The following is a 19,650-nucleotide window of genomic DNA, read 5'->3' as shown; positions in this document are numbered from 1 at the left end:
ATTTAATGTTTACTGCATTATTTAAATCTCACATGTGCTACCCTGATGGTGTTTAGTGTTTGTGTGAGTGATACTGAGCACTGTCTTACATGTTTATTGGTCATTATTCCTAGAAGAGCCACTATTGATGAACTTCATGTCATCATGTGCCCTTCTGTAGTTACTACAGTGATTAACAAATACCTTATAAAGTAAACAACAGATTTTTACAGTTTCAGAAGGCATGTTTATGAATTTTTGTTACTGTAAATTTAACAGATTTATTTATTTTATTTGTATTTATTTTTTCAGTGCCAGCGTGTAAATTACAACAATTTTAAACTGTAAAATGTACAGGTTGTTCTGTTAAGTGGTTTACATTTTAACTGTATTTTTTACATAATTATTTTGGCAACCACAGCTGCCAGATTATTTTTGTAAAAACAACAGGATTTTTTTTTACAGTTTTGTACTGTCATCTTCAATAACTTGCTCGAGAAACTTCTGGAAGAATGCAATCTTGTGATCTTTAAAGCTATTAAGAGCTAAGCAAATGCATAAAATTGAGCTTAAGAGCTTATGGACAGGTATTTAAAACATTATCTAGATCCTGTATGTTGATCTAGATATGTAACACCAGTTTCACCAATGTTGCCAATCACTGCATTTGAAATACTGCATTATTCAGAAATCATAGACTTCATTAGTTAGGACAAGTTACCCAAGAGGATGTGCATTAAAATGAACATTCACAGTTCCCCTGTGTTGTCTGTTCAAGTTCAAATGTGTGCAATTTTGGGAACAGAAATTGTTCTTTTATTCCTTACACACACCAACAGGAAAGATTTTGGGCTGGGTAGAGAGTTTAGACCAGGTAGGTCTGGTTGTACTGGGGAACAATTTTATCAAGTTAAATATAAATTAATCAAGTGTAAATATAGCCATTTTATCATACAATTATTTCTGATGGTCAAGCATGTATTTTACTGTGTGTGTGTGTGTGTGTGTGTGTGTGTGTGTGTGTGTGTGTGTGTGTGAGTATAGAGGCCTGTGAAAATTAGGCCCCTCAGAATGCAATGCGTGATCACATATACCGGTACTCATATATGGTAAACTTGAGTCTCATGGTATGACACCAGAGAATATAAATGATAAGGCCCCTTAAAGAGGTTCCAGATGTTCCCTTCTTAAAAATGACAAATGGAAGACACAGAACAAAATGTATGGAAGGTTTTAGCCACGCCTTGTTAGACCTATGTAAGCGAGTGCAAACTCAAGACACATCAGTTGTTTCTGCAGGGGCAAGTCAGCTTGTTATCTCTGATAATAAAGTCTATTTTCTGGCGTCAAAAACTCCCAAGTATTTCAGAGTGATTTTTCACAAATTGGGCAGAAACCACAACAGTACCTGTCTCTAGGACTTAAGAATCTATCATTTAAAATGTTTCCCACACACACCTTCAACTGTAGGATGAGTGGTCTTGTGTGGGATGTGTGGTCATACAAAATCCTTAAAACTAAACTTAACTATAAAATGAAATAGTTAACAACATGTTTTACAAGATGGTGTAGATGCTTCAAACGAGTCATGCACAATTATAGCTTCAAAAGTCTGCCAGACATTATTAGTTAAATGAGTTTGTGGGATTTGTTTCTTCGATTATGACAATAGGCATATATAAGGTTGATTTAAGGTTCCTGCATAGTACAGGTGCCACATGTAAAAGCAAACAATACACTTGTTGCACTGTAAAGTGCCAGGATTTTCTAAGATTTAATAGGAATTTGTTACAATAAAATAGTAGTAAATAGTTGCCATGTAAAAAACTGTGAAACTTCTACTGTGAAAAATTATTGTGAAAGTACAGCGACTAAAAGCCAGCAATACTATATTGTAGGTTTACACTAAAATTGCACAGTGACTGACATATTTTTCTTATGAAACACTTTTCATGAAGCACACCATGGGGATTCAGTTGGGTTCACATTCAACATCCATTTGAAGAACCGAAAGGTGTTTTTATGTGATCTAGTTCACGAATTTCCACAGAGAGTCAGCAGAATCTTCTCATAGTCTCCACTAGTTTCCTTCTGTAAAACCAAACACAGAGCCTAGTTTAGTGGACAAATTAACCAATATTTTTAAATGTAAGAATTTAAAAGACTTAGTCAACATGCAATGGCATTTGCAACCCTTTATGCATTTCAGAATGAAACGGGATATTCAATGCGAAACAAAGAAATCTAGAGTGGGACTTTATTAAATCTATTGGGAATGTATCACAGGAGCTGTTCATCACTGGCTTTAGCCAATCACATGGGATTATCCTTCAAGGTTTTCTTAAAGGTAGGGGTGTCTATATCAAATCAACTAAACACAGGGGTGCCTCAAGGTTCAGTGCTTGGGCCTCGCCTCTTCTCGAAATACAGAACCGTGCTGGGCCCAATCATAAAGGCACAAAGCTTCACTTATCACTATGACATGGAAGATACACAGTTCTACAAGACGACCCGATGATCTGAGCTCATATCCCAGCCAACCTATCAGATGTCTTGGCCTGAATGAAGGAATCACCTTCAGCTCAACCTTTAGTGAGCTAAACAGTATACGTGCGGGAAAGTTTTCTCTAAGACGTGATTGAGGGGTGGGTTGAAAAATATGCTTAGTGATATCAGCCATACAGGAAATTCACTTCAGAGGCAAAGCAAGTAGTTTAATTTTGACTAGAGCTATCAGTCGATAAATTTTTTTAAAAATCACGATTAATTGCACATATTTTATGATTAATTGCACATATTATGCTGGTGTCAGGAGCACAACCTCTCCCTCAACGTCAGTAAGACCAAGGAGCTTGTAGTGGACTTCAGGAGGAAAGACAGAGAATCCAGCCCCATCACCATTAATGGAGCACCGGTGGAGAGGGTCAGCAGCTTCAAGTTCCTCTGTGTCCACATTACTGAGGAACTCACATGGTCCGTCCACACGGAGGCTGTTGTGAAGAAGGCTCACCAGCGCCTCTTCTTCCTGAGACGGCTGAGAAACTTTGGAATGAACCAGCACATCCTCACACGGTTCTACACCAGCACTGTAGAGAGCATCCTGACTGGCTGCATCACCGCCTGGTACGGCAATAGCACCGCCCACAACCGCAAAGCCCTGCAAAGGGTGGTGCGAACTGCCAGAAACATCATCGGAGGTGAGCTTCCCTCCCTCCAGGACATATATTACGGGGTGTGTGAAAAAGCTCGGAGGATCATCAGAGACTCCAGCCACCCGAGTCATGGGCTGCTCTTGCTGCTACCATCACTGCACACAAGACTTTCACCTACTATTGCACTTGTGTATATGGTCATGTGACAATAAATTGATTTGATTTGATCGATTTGTTTTTTTTTTTTTTGTAGTTAATCACACTTAATCATCGATTTTAAAATAATTTAAATTTGACACTACATATATACATCTTTTCTTGTCAAAATATGTAGCAATATGTAGCAATATAATGATTTATTAACATTTTTCAAACAAAGCCTTCCACAGTATAAAGATAGAAATGCACTAAATTATCACAAATTCAAGTAACATTTAACGTTTCCCAAAGTCGAAGTGTGAGTGACTAATTGAAATAACTAGCCCCCACATAGGTTGCATATACATTCCAATGAGCATTAAAACCCTCAAAACTCTCATCCTCCACAAAATTAATTTGCCGTTAGACTGCGGCTCTCCGCTTAATAGACCTTTTTCACACTCCGGGTTCTGGTACGCGGAAGTAAACGTTTGCAGGGTAAACTTCGACAGTGGTGAATGGGAGTGAATGGGAGACCACAGCTAATTTTATTTTCACTTACCAATTTGCTCCAAGACCACAAGAACAAAATCCACTATTATGTTTGATTGACTATCCAGAAGAGGAAATAATAGAGAGCTTAATTTACCGTCACTCTATCAGCAGCTGTAATCGATACCCCCTCGCATCTGTGGTAATTAGTTTTTTAAAAAACAAATTTCAGGGTAATATAACAATAACCATAATGTTATAAATTTACACTCAATATTTAAAAAAAAGGTATAATATAAAAAAAACCTGCAAGATTTACACTGCTAAATAAGGTGGAAATGCATCATCACAGTATGTGAAAAACGTCTATTACAGCAATCGTGAAGCTGTGTTCATGATTCACATCAGGGCATCAATGCCAGTGTCGTGCGCTGCTTTGAACGCACCGTGAACAGCGCTTGCAAACAAAATGTCTCATTCTGCATTTTGGAGTTAAAATTTGGCGTGCGTCTGTCATTATTAAAATGTGCCTTACATAGGCTGAAAAATGCACGATTTCTATCACAAGTCCAATCTGGGCTTGTTTTGTGCATCAAAGTTTAAGCGCTTCTTTCTCCATCATTTTATCACTGACAGGGAAGCGCTTTCAGAGATTCTTTATTTACTGAGATAACCTCCGCAGCTCTATCATAAGCGAGATTGTAACAGTCAACAAGTGTGTTAAGACAGTTCCGCCCATAGAATGTCTATGGAACCGCCGCATTATGCAGTTTCATGCTAAGCTTGTAGGTTCTCCTTGGTAGAAGGGCTCTGTGGCATGTGCGTCAGTGCAATGACACCGGGTGGACACAGTACAAAGGTTCCGCCTTTTACACCAGTGTTTATGCTGTTTAATGGTAAATGCGTTAATCGCGATTAAGAACATTTTACGTGGTAAGCTTTTTAAATTAATCGCATGCATTAATGCTTTAATTCTGACAGCTCTAATTTTGATACATTACTACAGAGACAAAAATGTATATTCTTTGCAATAACGTGCAACGATGGATCATGCATGTGTTAAGATGCTCAATTGGGTCCATTTGATTTCATGTTGACTATAAGAAAGTAGGTTAAAGATTTTCAGATCACACATTCTGAATTTTGGAGACCCACCAGAATGTCTTCCTGAAGGGTTTTGCCATACATCCTCTTGTACTCATGAATGATTTTCAGCAGGTCAATTTCTGAACGGCTTACAATGATTCTGGTCAGTGTGTGAGTGTCGGTTCCTAATCCCTAGAAAGTAAGTTAATATTACAGACAAATTCATGTGAAAATTCCTAAAAATATCAAAACTCTATGCTGGAATAAATTCCGTAAATTCCATGGGAACTTTACCTTCATAGCCAGATGGAGCTTTTCTGCAAAGAAGGCAGGTTTATTCCAGGCAGATTTCACTAAAACAAGAAAGAGTAAAATTGTTGGTTGGTTTTATGTGGTTGCTGTCTGCTTGTGTGCACAAATGTGAATGATTTAATCTTGTCTCTTTGTATATTTGTGCAATAACGGTTTGAGTAATAATGCTGACTGCACCCGCCCTCGTCATGCAAAGCTAGTCAAACAGGCCTTTCTGAAAGCTCCTTTCATTTGAATAGACATATCTAGCTTGTGTCTCTCAAACCAACATAAATACACACAGATTAAATTGAATGCTTGTATCCTTACCTAGGGTCATTAGACAGTCTTCAAGGCTTCCATGCAGCTCACCCTCCAGGGCTTTAGCAAAATTCTGCTTACTGTATTGGCCGTAATACTTGAAAACTACAGATGCAATTTAAACAACACTGTTACTGCCTCAAAGATGTCAACTATATCTGAAAAATATTTTTTTTACACTACATGGTCAAAAGTATGTAGGAAAACCCTTTTAATTGAAGGATTTGGCTATTTCAGCTACCCCCTTTACTTTCAGGTGCATATAAATCAAGACATTTCCAGTAGAATTAGGCATACCAAAGAGCTCAGTGACTTTCAGTTTGGTACTCAAAATGATAAAGTTATGATTTACTGCGGTGGAAGAACTTGACTGGCCTGCACAAAGTCCAGAACTAAAAACCTTGGGATGAATTTCCTGACCTCAATGATGCTCTTGTATCTGAATGGGAGCAAATCCATGCAACCATATTCAAACATCAATTGGAAAGCCTTCCCAAAATAGTGGAAGTTGTTATAGCATCAAATGGAGGACCAATTCCCTTAATTCCCAACAAGCATATGAGTGCGGTGTTTGGGTGTTGACACATTTGGCCATGTATTGTGTAATATCTTTAGTTGTATTACATCACATGGCATCCTTCATTTACTTTTGCACAACTGAGCTTCACTCTTGGATGTCAGGATGTCAATCAGGACAGAGCACACAGTGCCAACACGATGTTCTCCCGCTTCAAAGAGAGCCTGAGAAAACAACATAACAATGTCAAAGCCAGTATTTGCATTGAATTTATTATTTTGACCTACAATGCATACCTATATGTCCCATTTTACAGTAGGTTATGTGTACACATTTTCCTGTGGCCATGTGCCAAAATGTTAAGTTGCAAACAGAGAATGCAACATTAATGTAACTTTGTCAATTTAACATAGCAATTTAGTGATAATTTGAAAAATAACATGTTAAAAACATTTACTCGATTAATCATGCCCCCAACCCATACAAAAATTCCATAATAAGGAATGTTCCTACTATCAGAGCAAATTAAGCTTGATGTACCACAATGATGTTGCAACATGATTACATGGGAAGTTGGCATGTTGTTTCTGATAGTTCCAGTATCCTAGGATTGGCCACATTATGCTATACTGTATACAGTAAAAAATGCTATCTTCTTCATTTGTATAACAGCCTGTACAGCTGATATACTACTCGCTTTACAACTTGCTTTTGGCGCCCTTCTGCCAAATTCCAAATTGGTAAGCACAGACTGATTTTAGCTAAAGAAAAGCCCAACAAACAAGAGCAACACGCAAGATGTGTTTTTCAACGTTTCTAACTACATTGAACAGGTGAAAATGTTGCAAATGTCACATGGGCCCGTTACGCCACACATGGAAGTGACATGGTGGTAGGTCATGCCTAATGAGGGAGGAGCTCTACAAACATGGAAACCGGGGCAGTGGGGACTGCCCAAGGGAGATGCTGGTCCGCCTAACAGGGGGAACGTACCGTGGAAAATACATCACAGGGGGTTACAGTGATATGGACCCAGACAGACCGGCATTTGCATTTTCACCGCAGATAAACAGACGCTATGGCAAACAGCACGCCTTGTTTCTCATTCATCTTTGATATAAAGCATTTTATGTACTGATTCCATTTATATTTAGTCTTTTCCCTCCAAAATGTTTGTTTTTAGTGGCAAGAAAAGAGATTAGCTGTCAACAGCAATGGAATGACATCCGTGAATGTCATTTATATACGTTACTAGGCAACCAGTAGTGGGAACGCCCACTGGCGACCTGCAGCGACAAAGTCGCTGGCAGTGTGTACGCACCTTAATGAGATGCCATTGACTACCCAGTGGGCATGCCTCTGCAAGCAAAGAGCTGCAAAAAGCACGTACCGGACACAGCAACAAACACTTAGCTCGACTGACTCTAGCGGCTCCAAAGGGGGTTCTCTGAAGGGCCGTAAGGACCACAGAGAGATCCCATGAGGGGAACAGGCATGGCCTGGGAGGATTCAACCTCCGGGTGCCCCTTAGAAACCTGATAACAAAGTCGTGCTTCCCTAGGGATTTACCGTCCACTGCATTGTGGTGGGCGGCTACATACACCTTCAAGGTGGAGGGTTCAAGATCGGGTAGAACATCAATTTGTGAACCGTTGTCACTTTAGTGCGTAAAGCTGTCTGGTAGAGGGAGCTCTGGCTTGGTTGATCATGTCTACGACAGCTGGTGGCAGACCATTTAGATCTTCCACATCCTGTCCAGGGGCAAATTTGTGTTCAGCGCATCTGTCCCGAGGGGAATTGCCTCCGACCTGAGGGAGTAACAGAGAGGGCAATGGGAGTTCTCTTGGGAAGCGAACAGGTCTACCTGTGCTTTGTCATAACGGTCCCAGATCAGCTGAACCACCTGGGAAGGAGCCTCCACTAACGTTGAGTGAAGCCTGTTGTGACAATGCATCCGCTGTCGTGTTGAGGCTGCCCGGGATACGAGTGCCGTGCAGCGACCTCAGTTGGTGCTGACTCCAAAAGAGTAGATGGTGGGCGAGTTGTGACATGTAATGAGAGTGCACGCCATCTTGGCGATTTATGTACGCTACCGTTGCGGTGCTGTCTGAATGGATCAAGACATGCTTGCCTTGGATCAGTGGGCGAAACCGCCACAGGGCAAGAAATACAGCCAGCATCTCTAGGCAGTTGATGTGCCAACGTAACCGTTGGCCCATCCATTAACCGGTGGCTGCGTGCCCATTGCACATGGCGCCCCAACCGTGTTTGGAGGCATCTGTGGTGATCATGATGCGTCTGAACACCTATTGCAGGGGGACTCACGTCAGCAGAAAATAGACGTCCGTCCAAGGGTTGAATAACTGATGACAGAGGGGGTGAAGATCACACAATATGTGCCGTGGTGCCATGCCCATCTCACGACACAAGGATGGCTGAGGATGCCATATGCCCCAGGAGCCTTGAACTGTTTTAGAGGGACCGCAGTGCCTATTTTACATTTACATTTATGCATTTGGCAGACGCTTTTATCCAAAGCGACTTACAGTGCAATTTTTTCAGGGACAATCCCCCCGGAGCAACCTGGAGTTAAGTGACTTGCTCAAGGACACAATGGTGGTGGCCGTGGGGCTTGAACCAGCGACCTTCTGATTAACAGATATGTGCTTTAGCCCACTACACCACCACCACTCCATATTTTGAGGTGTGCTATCATTGAAAATTGAGTCTAACTCCATGCCGAGAAAAGAGATGCTCTGAACTGGGGAGAGCTTGCTCTTTTCTCAGTTGACCTGAAGCCCTAAATGGCTGAGGTGCGTGAGCACCTGGTCCCTGTGAGTGCATAGTGCCTCTCGAGAGTGAGCTAAGCTAAGCCAGTCTTAGGTAGTTGAGTATGCGGATGCCCACTTCCCTTAGCGGGGCAAGGGTGCCCTATTTTTTTGGGTACAATGAAGAAAGGGCTGTAGAAAACCTTCTCCATCTTGGCTGGAGGGACAGGCTCTATCACATCCTTTTGTAAAAGGGTAACGATTTCTGTGCGCAGGGTGCTGGCTTTTTGCTGTGCACCGAAGTGGGGCGGATGCCACTGAAATGGGGCGGACGCCTGGAGAACTGAATCGTACAGCCGTGTCGGATGGTCCTGGCCAGCCAGCGCGACGGGTTGGAGGGCGTAAGCCATGCATCCAAGCTCTGCGCAAGGGGCACTAATGGGATGATCGTTTTTGACATACGGGGTGGGGCTTGGCAGTGGCGGGCTGCTGTAGTGTTGCCCAGTTGAGTCCTCCACGTCTGACGCCGCGACGCTCGCCAATGTAGCGGCGACGTCATCATCCTGCTCCATGGCGCAAATGGAGACATCAGACTGGCCATGAGGCAAGCCGGTCTCACGTCGAGTTCGTATGGAAGCAATCAAGCTTGCTGGGGGCAGGTGGTTTGTGGGGATTTACCCACCGAAATCGCACCTGCTAAACTCCCCAAATCGCCTCCATTGCCAGCCGGTTCGTCCTCAATCCTGTGGGTAGAAGGAGCAATGCAGGGGGCGGCTGGAGTGGCGTTCCCATTAATGAAGGAAAGCCATGATCGCAATGATCGTCAAGTTCTCGCAATGAGTACATGAGCGATCCACAAATGCTGTCTCGGTGTGATCACGACCCAGACACACGAGGCAGCGCCTATGGCCGTCAGAAGCGGAGAGATATCTGCCGCATCCAGGAACAATGCAAAGGCGAAAGGGCATCTTGAGAAAGACACGTCTTTAAAAAGACATTCAACGCCAATGCGTTAACTCTTTTAGAGAAATTATTGCTCTTTTAGAGGAGTTGTTTGCTCTTTTAGAAAGCTGTCGAAGCGCCCAGGGGCGTGGACTGCACTGGCATGCAGAGGAGGGAGAAAGCCGCTGTCAATGTGCCGTAGATCCAACAGCAAAGCTCTCTAGAGGTGAGTGGAACAGTAGAGAGTTTCTCAGTTAGCTGTTCACACAACCACTCGGCTCTGAAGAAAGAATCTGACTGAATGGATGCACAATCCCTGCCTTTTATACCTGTATGTCCCTAACATTTGTATTGTATGTATCAATTATATAATTTATTAACGGATGCATTTCCTTTATTTCTTTTACTTCTGTTAATAAATATCATCTTACCTGTAAATAAAACAATTTTAATTTGGAAACTTTTTTTTTTTTTTTGAAAGGTTTGAAGAGGTATCCATTCCTTTATTAGTGAACAGTTGGTAATATATTTTCAGACCTCTATCTGCCCAAAACTTAAATGTTTTATCTAATCTATTTGGCATGAAATCAAGATCTTTAGCAATTTCTTGAAACTTAACTATATCTTTCTTAATTGTACTATTTTTCTTTTTTTTTCCTAACCAAATTCAAAAAGGACTATTAACACAAATATAGTCTATTGATTTAAATGTTTTTCTTTGTTTGGGTAGAAAAAGGGATATACTAATAGGTTCTCCCATTTGATACATTTCCATCTTCCTCCATTACACTTTAGATTCTTCAATATATATGTTGAATTTGGGCAGCTTTATAATAATGTATTCAATTTGGGAATTCTAGTCCTCCAATCTTTTTTGTCAACATAAGAATTTTAAGACCTTTTAAGGTTTCCTACTATCCAATATATACTTACAAAGTAGCTTATTCCATTGTCTAAAAACAGTTTTGATATACTAACTGGTAGATTTTGAAAAAAGAAAATAAACTTGGGGAGAATATTCATCTTTATACTCTCTATTAGTTTTGTAATCAGTAGACTATATTTATTTGTAATAGTTTTGAACGATATCTAAATGTTTTAATTCAAAGAAATATAAAAGCTTTTATATTTTAAAAACAGTCTTGAGCAGTGTAATTGCATTTTATTTCTTTTATATGTTTTACAATTTTTTTGAATAATGCACATTTTGCACATTTAAATTAATTTAAATTCTTATTTTCATTATCATCCACTTTCAGCAGAGAGTTCTCACACGATTGGCTGTGCACTGCAAACATCACTCATTTGTGTGCACGAGCATGTAATATAATCTTAAAGTCAGAGTCTAAGCCTGAGTTTGACAAAGAAAGTTGTTGAGCTGCATCATGGTACCAATTAAACCTGATTGGATTGGTTTGAATTTGTCACCCTGAGGCCAATCATGAGTTGCAAATTTCATGGTACAGGCCTCAGGCAAAGTGGGCACGGTAATCACAAAAGACAACAAGACCAGTGCACATGTCAATGATAAAACACAAAGCCAAGTGCACTCACATAACACTAGGGCCACAAAACTACAAACAAAACCAACAGAAGTGGCAGGATCCTGACACAAGATACACAAGATGGGTACAAACACAGAAACAGGTGATAGGATCCAGATACAACAACAAATCAGCTAGAGAGTCGAGATCCTGACAGATGCATGAGTACATAGACCAACAATAAAAAATAGTTTTATCTAAGTTTTAAAGCTTTATTTGTCTGCTGATACAATATGTGTATATTATGTAAAGTATTTGAATTATCAGATGTTATATTTATTTAAAAACAAAATAAATAAAAATCAAATATTTAAGCAATATCACACGAGTAAAAGTGCGTTATGGCCCTACATCAGCAATGCTTTGATTCGGATGCAAGCACGAGTGCCGTAGGTAATCAAAGCAGTGCTGATTTAGGGCCATAGCGCACGATTTCGAATGTGAAATTGCTTATACACAACAGTTCAATGAACAAGTACATTTCTAAAAATTACGAAAAACTGAGTACGGTCATAAAAACGCATTTGTGCATGGAACTGCTTTCTAACGCGCCGGATCAGAATCTGCCATTGCTGGTTCAAACCAAATGAAGCATCCAAGACTCCATTAGTAATTCAAAAATGTCACTTCCGAAATAGTATCACGGCTTGTGCTCTTCCTAACACGTCCAAAGCAGAGATGCTGTCAGCTTTCTGAAGATCAGCTTTCTCAGTGGTAAAATAGCCATCCAAGAGGGGGTATTCCTCTCTATTTTGCGGTGTCATTCCCCATAGAAACCGCATTGTTGTTCCAAGTTGTTCATTTAAAGCCGTTTAAAGCTATTTCCTAGCTTTAGTAATGTAGTATTACGGAGCACTGTTTACATAAGCAATGACTGACGGATTCACGTCACGTCACCAACTGAAAAAATATCATCATTTTTTTATTATATCACCTGCTGGCTAACATATGTAATGTAATTTTTTTTTTTTATGTAAAACGAGACACATAGCCTACATTAGCTCTTAACACATATGCACTGCTCTTACACTTTAGTTTAGGATGATGAACACAAGCAGAGTAATATACACACAGTGAAGCGTCTGAGTGCTGATGGTGTCAGACCATCAGTGCTCATGAAACGTCTCTCGTCCAATCAGATTCGAGGACTGGAACTAACTGTTTAGGTATATTAGGTATTAATATAAATATTTTAAATATTGATATATGCCTTTAATTCAATTAATAGGCACATTGTGTAATTCATTTGATTAAAAATGTTAATCGATTGACTGCACTAGTAACTATTGAACGAGCATCAATGGAAGCATTGTCCCTTGTGAGGAGCCGTCCTCGTGTGAACAGTTAACTAGTGTTAAATGTGCTGTATGCGATTTTAGCCATTCTAACTTCCACCAGACTGAGCCATTGATTTAGCCACACCCCCTCTTTCCAAAACACTGCACCGATACCATTGAAACCGACACAAAGCATGTTTCGACGCTTGTCAAACCCAAAAGTAGCGAAATAATGCCCTCAACTCTAATCTATCGAGTAATGAAAGCGACAAGGCACCACATAAAATGTCAGCTGAATTCAGCTGAGCAACTTCATCAAAGCGCTACCGTAGATGGTGCCCCTCATCTTTTGAAATTCTTTTTAAACTGGATTTCACAGGAACTGTACTTTACTCACTTCAGTACTTCCTGATGGGCATATTTCTCAAGGTTTTCTGGAGCGAATGGATGTCTAAGTAACATCTGCTTATCTGGGGTGCCTCAGAGTTCAGTGCTTGACCCTCTCTTCTTCTCAATGAACACAACCTAATTGGCCCAATCATTAAAGCACAAAATGTCTCCTGTCACTGCTACCTGGATAAAATCTAGCTCTATCTGTTGTTCCAGGCTGACAACCACTTAATTTAATATTTCAGCTTGCCTTTCAGACATCTTTGCATCTCAACTTTGTGAGATAGTACTACTCGCCATCACAGCCAGCCAATCTGTCAACCACAACTTCACTGCACAGCTGGGTGCATCAAGCTGATTGCTGGATCTTTCTTCAGGATTGTGGGTAGTATATTTAAAAATGAAGCTGAAATATTACTGACTTTTGGCTTTTACAAGAGCATATGCCATCATATCAGCTGTTGTAGCTTTGCAGTGTGGTGTGCCACAGTGGAATTACCTTTGCATCACTCTTTGCAAGGCCATCGTCAATGTTTTGGTCCTCACTCCTGGTAGCCTAAAGGTAATGAGATAATTTAGTCAATACACAACAAAATTTGCTTTCTTGTTGTGTTACAAATATATACTGCACAATCTAATTTTTGCACCTTGCAAAGGGCAAGCAGAGCAGTCTCGAGATGTCCACTAGTTTCACTTTTAATATCTTCCTCCAGCATCTTTCCATACACTGCAAATTAAAAAGAGGTAAACAAACACATCTGCTTACACATCCTCTGTTTAGGAAAAATTATTTTGCATACATTTTGATCTTTCTTGTTACCTTCTTTAAAAGAATTCTTCATTGCTGTGATCTCCTTGTTTGACCTGGTTCCCAGAATTTCACTTAAGAGTGCCTCATTTGTTCCAAAATTCTGTTTGTCAATTACATTTTTGTGTTAAAGTCTTTGAATAAAACAACATGGAATATAGGATAATTGTGTACACAGTCACTACCCACTAGTCCTCATTAAAAATGTAACTCCTAAAGACATGAACTGTAATTTTGTTATATATGTAGGAAATCATTACCACTCACATTAAAATGAAGACTCCAGTCGTATCAGTAACCTTATAAAAGCTGTTTTATTCTATATGGAGAGGGTCCGCACATTGGGGCAGCCATGTTTGAATCACATGATCAGCTGAATACTACTCGCTTAATCTCAGTAACCGTCCTGTTATTGGACACTTTCACTCATTTATTAAAATAATCATGGCAGACTATGAATACTACATTTCTACAATGGCATCTGAAACTGAAATCTATTAATATTAAATAATGCTGCATCCGTGTCAGTATCCAAAATGACACAAAGACGAAAATCACTGAGTACATCTTTAAAATATTTATAATTGTAAATTTTATTAAAAAACAAAAACAAAGGATGTACTTCGTACCTTCATGGCTCTTTTCATTTCAAAAGCATCATACTCAGGTTGTGTCATCAACAAGGCCAGGACCACCTCCTCAAAATAGGACTTCAGAGCCTTTTTCAAATCATCTGCCAGCGACTAAAGCATAATAATGGGAAACAAAAAAAAGGTATTCACACGCTTCTTTAAATCTGTATTTCAGTCTTTATCTGCATTTCATTATGTTAACACTTACTGACCTCATCAGGTTCAACAGTTGTTTTTGGAACAAAGTACAAGAATACTGACAGTACAGAATGTGGTGTAGTGTTTTGATATTTGGTCCAAAGGTCACATATTTGGTTTAATTTTAATTCATCAATGCATTGGTTGTATACAGCGTACAGAGCACAATGTTCCAAGGTCAACCATTTTGCCTGTCAACTATTTTGAATCTTTTGTTAAATGCTGTATACAACCAATTCATTGATGAATTAAAATGAAACCAAATGTGTGACCTTTGGACCATAGCCTGAGTATAAAATAAAAGTTTGGTGAGAGCAGCACTCTATTGGTTAAAAGCTGTACATTAAAGTTACATCTGCTCATAACATTTGAAACAATTGACACAGTATTATATTGTCTTTTAAAGACCAAATGAAGTTGCATCACAAACAGTTTTCTGTCCTGTGTTAATGTGTCCAATTGAAACAGGAAATTTAGGTGGGACATATTGAAGGGCCTGCTTTATGTTGTCACAGCCAAGGGCGATTTGGATAGATTTGGCTTGAACATTTGGGGCATGTTTCCATTGATCATAGTACTGAATATATACTGAGGGGGTTGTACTTGCTTGTTTTGAGATTTTGCTATTTCAGGTACGGCCTTAAAATCTAAATATATAGGGGAGAATGTTTTGTCCTTAAATCTGACAGTCTCGGGTATGGGCTTCATTTTAAGACTTGTGCAGACCACTACGGTGGTTTGTGTTCTCACCTTTCCAGCACTCTGCTGATAAGCTGCTTTTATCTGTTGTCTCTGTGCATTGCTCCTCTTCGCCAGCACCTCCACAATAGTGGCTTCATCCACACCTTTATGAGGAAAAAAGTCCAAAATCATTGTGCAGTTCATACCAATTCTAGTAATGATAAAAAGCATTGTTATGTATCATGGTGTGTACCTATTTTATAAACGTGCAGAGAATGTACATGTTTAATGGTGCATAATCAGAGATGGATTATGGCAATACAGCTAAAAGCCTACATGTTCCATCACAGCTGTATATTGTATGATCAGTATTTTACAAGGCACTTATTCTTGAGACAAGGGACAAAACATGTCACACAATTTGACCTGACTTTTAAAAATAGCAACATTTACACTTTAAAATTAACAAGAGAATTAAGTAAAATCTTCTTATAGTAAATGCAAATGCTCCATCTTATTAGATTTTTCCTTTATTTAATCTAAATTATGACATTTCATTTTTGCTCACTTTCCAGGACATCCTGTTAAGCAGGACCTTTTGAACTTAAATGTTTTAAGTGAATATGCCGTGTTGTTATTTAAGGAAGTAAAATGGCTTGCCAGAGTCTGGTTAAGCTTAAGCCCTTAAACTCTATTAATTCTAACTTGATTATTTACTAAAAGATAATTAAAAAGATGCCTAATAAGATGGAAATAAAGAGCTGAGGATAGTCATTCAACAGGGAGGGACTGAGAGTACACTGTACTTACATCAGGGTGTAATCTTGAAGTGAATTACAATATTTTGCAACAATCTTTTGAAATTTAGATTTTATGTTACCCATTTTTGTAATTGTATCATTTTATGAGTATTTTATCAGTTTAGTATTTAGTATCAGTTTTTCAGAGTGGGAAAAATATCTTGTACAAAAAAAACAAAAAAGAAATCACAATTTTAAATGTATTGCTAAAACTTAAAGGTATACACAGTCATGTATTCCGCAGTAAAAAAATAAATAATAATAATTAAAAATAATCACAGAATGAATTAAATGTATTGCTAAAACATAAAGGTATACAGTAATTTACTCCACAGTACAAAATAAAAAAATATATAAAAATCACAGAATTAATTAAGTGTATAGCTAAATCTTAAAGGTATACACAGTAATTTATTCCGCAGTAAAATAAATAAATATAAAGAAATGATAAACTATTGCATTTGAATGATTTTGCATCCATGCCATAACAAAAATAATGTCAGTTCCTGGAGGATGATGTGATTAAGGAACAGTTTTTTGTCATTAAATAGGTATTTGTTAGTTATATATATTACACAAAATATTGTGATAAAAGATAACTAATGAATATTATTTCGATCTTTTAAATTTGTAATATTTTATACAGTATGTTAAGACATATATGATGGTGACATTAAAATATACTGCATTGTAGGAATGGCCTAACCCTAAAACCACCTCTTCCAAGACCAATTCAATTCTTTCTAAAGATTCAAATATATTAATCTTAAAGGCATCCTTCACCCATCGTTCATCATTTCACCCTCATGTCATACCAGATGTGTATGACTTCCTTTCTTCTGCTGAACACAAACAAAGATTTTTAGAAGAATATCTCATCTATGTAGGTTCATGCAATGCAAGCGAATGGTGACTAGACTTTTAAAACTCCAAAAATCACATAAAGACAGCATAAAAGTAATCCATAAGTAAATATTTAAGTCCCTTAAATCTCCACTTTCACTTTCAGATTTACATTCTTTCACATTTTGTAAGTGAAAGTGGAGATTTATAGTAAAAATGATAAATATTGATCGGTTTCTTACCCACACCTATAATTTTGCTTCTGAAAATATGGATTAAACCACATTTATGGATTACTTTTTATATGGACTTTATGTGATTTTTGGTGCTTCAGAAGATCTGGTTACCATTCACTTGCACTGTAAAAATCTTCTTTTGTGTTCAGCAGAAGAAAGTCATACACATCTGGGAGGGTTAACATTTTGGGGTTAACTATCCCTTTAAAAAAAAAGAATCAAGAGGTTGTACCAAAATGTAGGCTTATACAGTACCTCCTTTAGCCTGTTTTTTCTTTGTACTCAAGGATCAGTGCCCTATAGCCTATGGCTCTCTGCCTTTCAACTATGACTTCATTCTAGGAACGTTTTCTAAGAAACTGCAGGGACGTGTCTTCCGCACCATTCCTATATTATATTATAATAGAAGATAAACAAAAATACAACAACATATTGTATTATATCTAGCTGACTATGCATGGTTTTACACATGCAACACATACAAGAAGTGTCTGTTTAATTTTGGATTTAGTATGAAATATCTACTTTGCCTTTGGTCTCAATGGCTTTCTTTAATTTTGCAGCATCGTCTTGGGCATTAAAGTTAGGATCAGCCTTGACTGTTCCAAAGTATGCCGTCTCAGCAGAACCACCTTTATTACCCTAACAGAACATAGGTTTTATTCAGGAGAATTCAAATGCAATAAACACTGAATGTCAGATAGGCATGTGTATTTTGTTAGTTCTTACTTACCTTGGTGCTGTCATCTTTAGTTATTTTATCAAGGAATCTCTGGAAGAATGCCATCTTGCACCTTTGAAAATGCTCAAACAAGCTATAAAATGCATAAAGTTGGGCTTATAAGTTTATTAAGCAAATATTGTCTAAACTGTTTTATCTGATCATCAGTAACTTAAGACGTTTTTGACAAACATCTCTATGCATTAAAGAGACTGTGTTGTAAAATGTGCTTACAAAAATATCTCACTTCTATCGCCGTGAAGTCTGAGATCTGGTCTAAAATTGGTCATTTTAGCAACAGAACTGGGTCTTTTATTTCTTAAACACACCCATTGGCAAGGCTGGGTGGAGCGGTTAGACCTGGTAGTTCTGGTTGTACCTGCCAGTATGACTTGTAAGAATCCATCCTTTGTGGAACAAACCTTCAATGGTAGCATACAGTAAATTGTTTTGTGCTTGCTAAACTAAACCTATTTAAAATTAAACTTAAATATGAAATAATATATCGCTGTCACGTATTTGTGGACTTTTGTTTAAGTTTGTCTCGAAATGTAGCTTTAGGGTCTTGTCTTGTCTCTGTTCTCTGTGTTCCCCTTGATTGCTCCCAGGTGTGTCTTGATTCATAGTCTTGTTATTTTGCTTATTAGTTCTGTTCTGTCATTGGTTGTCATGTCATCTTGTTACCCATGTCTGTGTATTTCAGCCCTGTTTGCCTTTGTGCTGGCTCTTGTTTGTTTTGTCCTGATTTGAATAAAACTGCACTTGGGTTCACAGCATCTCTTCATCTCTGCCTGTACGTTACAATTGCATCAGGGCTGCTACCAATTTTATTATAATGATATATTCAATCAGACTGATTGAACAGCCAATATTTGGCAATTTTGAGATTATGGCATCTGGGCTGCTGCCAATTATAACATTCAGATATCAGCCAGACTAATTAAACAGATGATATTTGGCAATTTTTTTTAAATAAATGAATGCATTAGAGCTGCTACCGATCCTATCATATCGATATATCGGTCAGACTGATTAAAAAGCCGATATTTGGCCATTTATTTTTTAAATTAACACTTCAGGGCTGCTCCTGATTCTATCATATTGATATATCGGCAAGCCTGATTAAACAGCAGATATTTGGCTATTTTGAGATTATTACATCTGGGCTGCTACCAATTATAACGTCTCGGTTACTGATGTAACCTCCGTTCCCTGATGGAAGTAATGAGACGTTGTGTCAATGAGTTGACACTAGGGGCCGCTTCTTGGGAGCCCAGACATCTCTGATCTTGAGAAAAGGCCAATGAAAATTGGCGTGTGGAATTTGCATGCCACTCCCCCGGACATACGGGTATAAAAGAAGTGACGCTGCAAGTGCACATCAGGTATCGCACTGAGGAGCCGAGACAAAGACCCGGCCATTTCAGCGGTTGGTTCAGTGTTGTGGCAGGAGGGGCACAACGTCTCGTTCCTTCCATCAGGGAACGGAGGTTACATCAGTAACCGAGACATTCCCTATCTGTCACTCACTCGACGTTGTATCGATGAGTTGACACAAGGGGTCCCAATGGAAAACACCATAAGAGCTGAACAGAGTTACGCAGACTGGCGGTGCGAGACATGCAGACCTCTGTGTGCCTCATAGCCAGCGCAGCAAGCCGTCAGTAACTACCCCAAACACACTGGCAGACATGAAGCAGTCCCCTGCACCTTGGGGAATGGCTAACTGCTCAGAAGTATAAGGACTGGCTGGCCCAGCCGTAGCATCTCTCTATTGTTCTTCCCAAAAAAGGAATGAAATCTTTTGGCTGGGGGCCAAATATATGAATAGGAA

The 19,650-nt window shown here is 38.9% G+C and overlaps 1 protein-coding gene across 2 annotated transcripts; it reads right to left on the bottom strand.

The window, feature by feature from the left end:
- Positions 1 to 1,742: 1,742 nt before the first annotated feature.
- LOC127629899 (annexin A1-like) lies at positions 1,743 to 18,102 on the bottom strand. Of its 2 annotated transcripts, none has more exons than XM_052107213.1 (13): positions 18,064 to 18,102; positions 17,829 to 17,910; positions 17,626 to 17,737; positions 15,286 to 15,380; positions 14,335 to 14,448; positions 13,718 to 13,808; positions 13,545 to 13,624; positions 13,397 to 13,453; positions 6,107 to 6,200; positions 5,469 to 5,564; positions 5,142 to 5,200; positions 4,917 to 5,039; positions 1,743 to 2,070 (listed from the first exon to the last, which is right to left on the bottom strand). In XM_052107213.1, the coding sequence occupies exons 2-13, from the start codon at positions 17,880 to 17,882 to the stop codon at positions 2,014 to 2,016; spliced, it is 1,032 nt and encodes a 343-aa protein (XP_051963173.1). In that variant the 5' UTR covers positions 17,883 to 17,910; positions 18,064 to 18,102; the 3' UTR covers positions 1,743 to 2,013. The 2 variants fall into 2 exon arrangements, with proteins under 2 accessions (XP_051963173.1, XP_051963164.1); XM_052107204.1 differs by having other exon boundaries at positions 18,051 to 18,082.
- Between the last annotated feature and the right edge of the window lie 1,548 nt (positions 18,103 to 19,650).

Source organism: Xyrauchen texanus, chromosome 3, assembly GCF_025860055.1.
Source record: "Xyrauchen texanus isolate HMW12.3.18 chromosome 3, RBS_HiC_50CHRs, whole genome shotgun sequence".
Taxonomy (NCBI): domain Eukaryota; kingdom Metazoa; phylum Chordata; class Actinopteri; order Cypriniformes; family Catostomidae; genus Xyrauchen; species Xyrauchen texanus.
The sequence above is the reverse complement of the archived record's forward strand: the minus strand, read 5'-3'. Positions and strand labels throughout refer to the sequence as shown.

Coding starts and splice junctions, on each gene's coding strand:
- LOC127629899 (XM_052107213.1), bottom strand. CDS start 17,882: ATGGCATTCTTCCAGAGATTCCTTGATAAAATAACTAAAGATGACAGC. Junction 5,565..6,106: donor TGAAGCTCAGTTGTGCAAAA/GTAAATGAAGGA, acceptor TTGCATCTGTAG/TTTTCAAGTATTACGGCCAA. Junction 2,071..4,916: donor CCCTTCAGGAAGACATTCTG/GTGGGTCTCCAA, acceptor TTGGTTTTACAG/AAGGAAACTAGTGGAGACTA.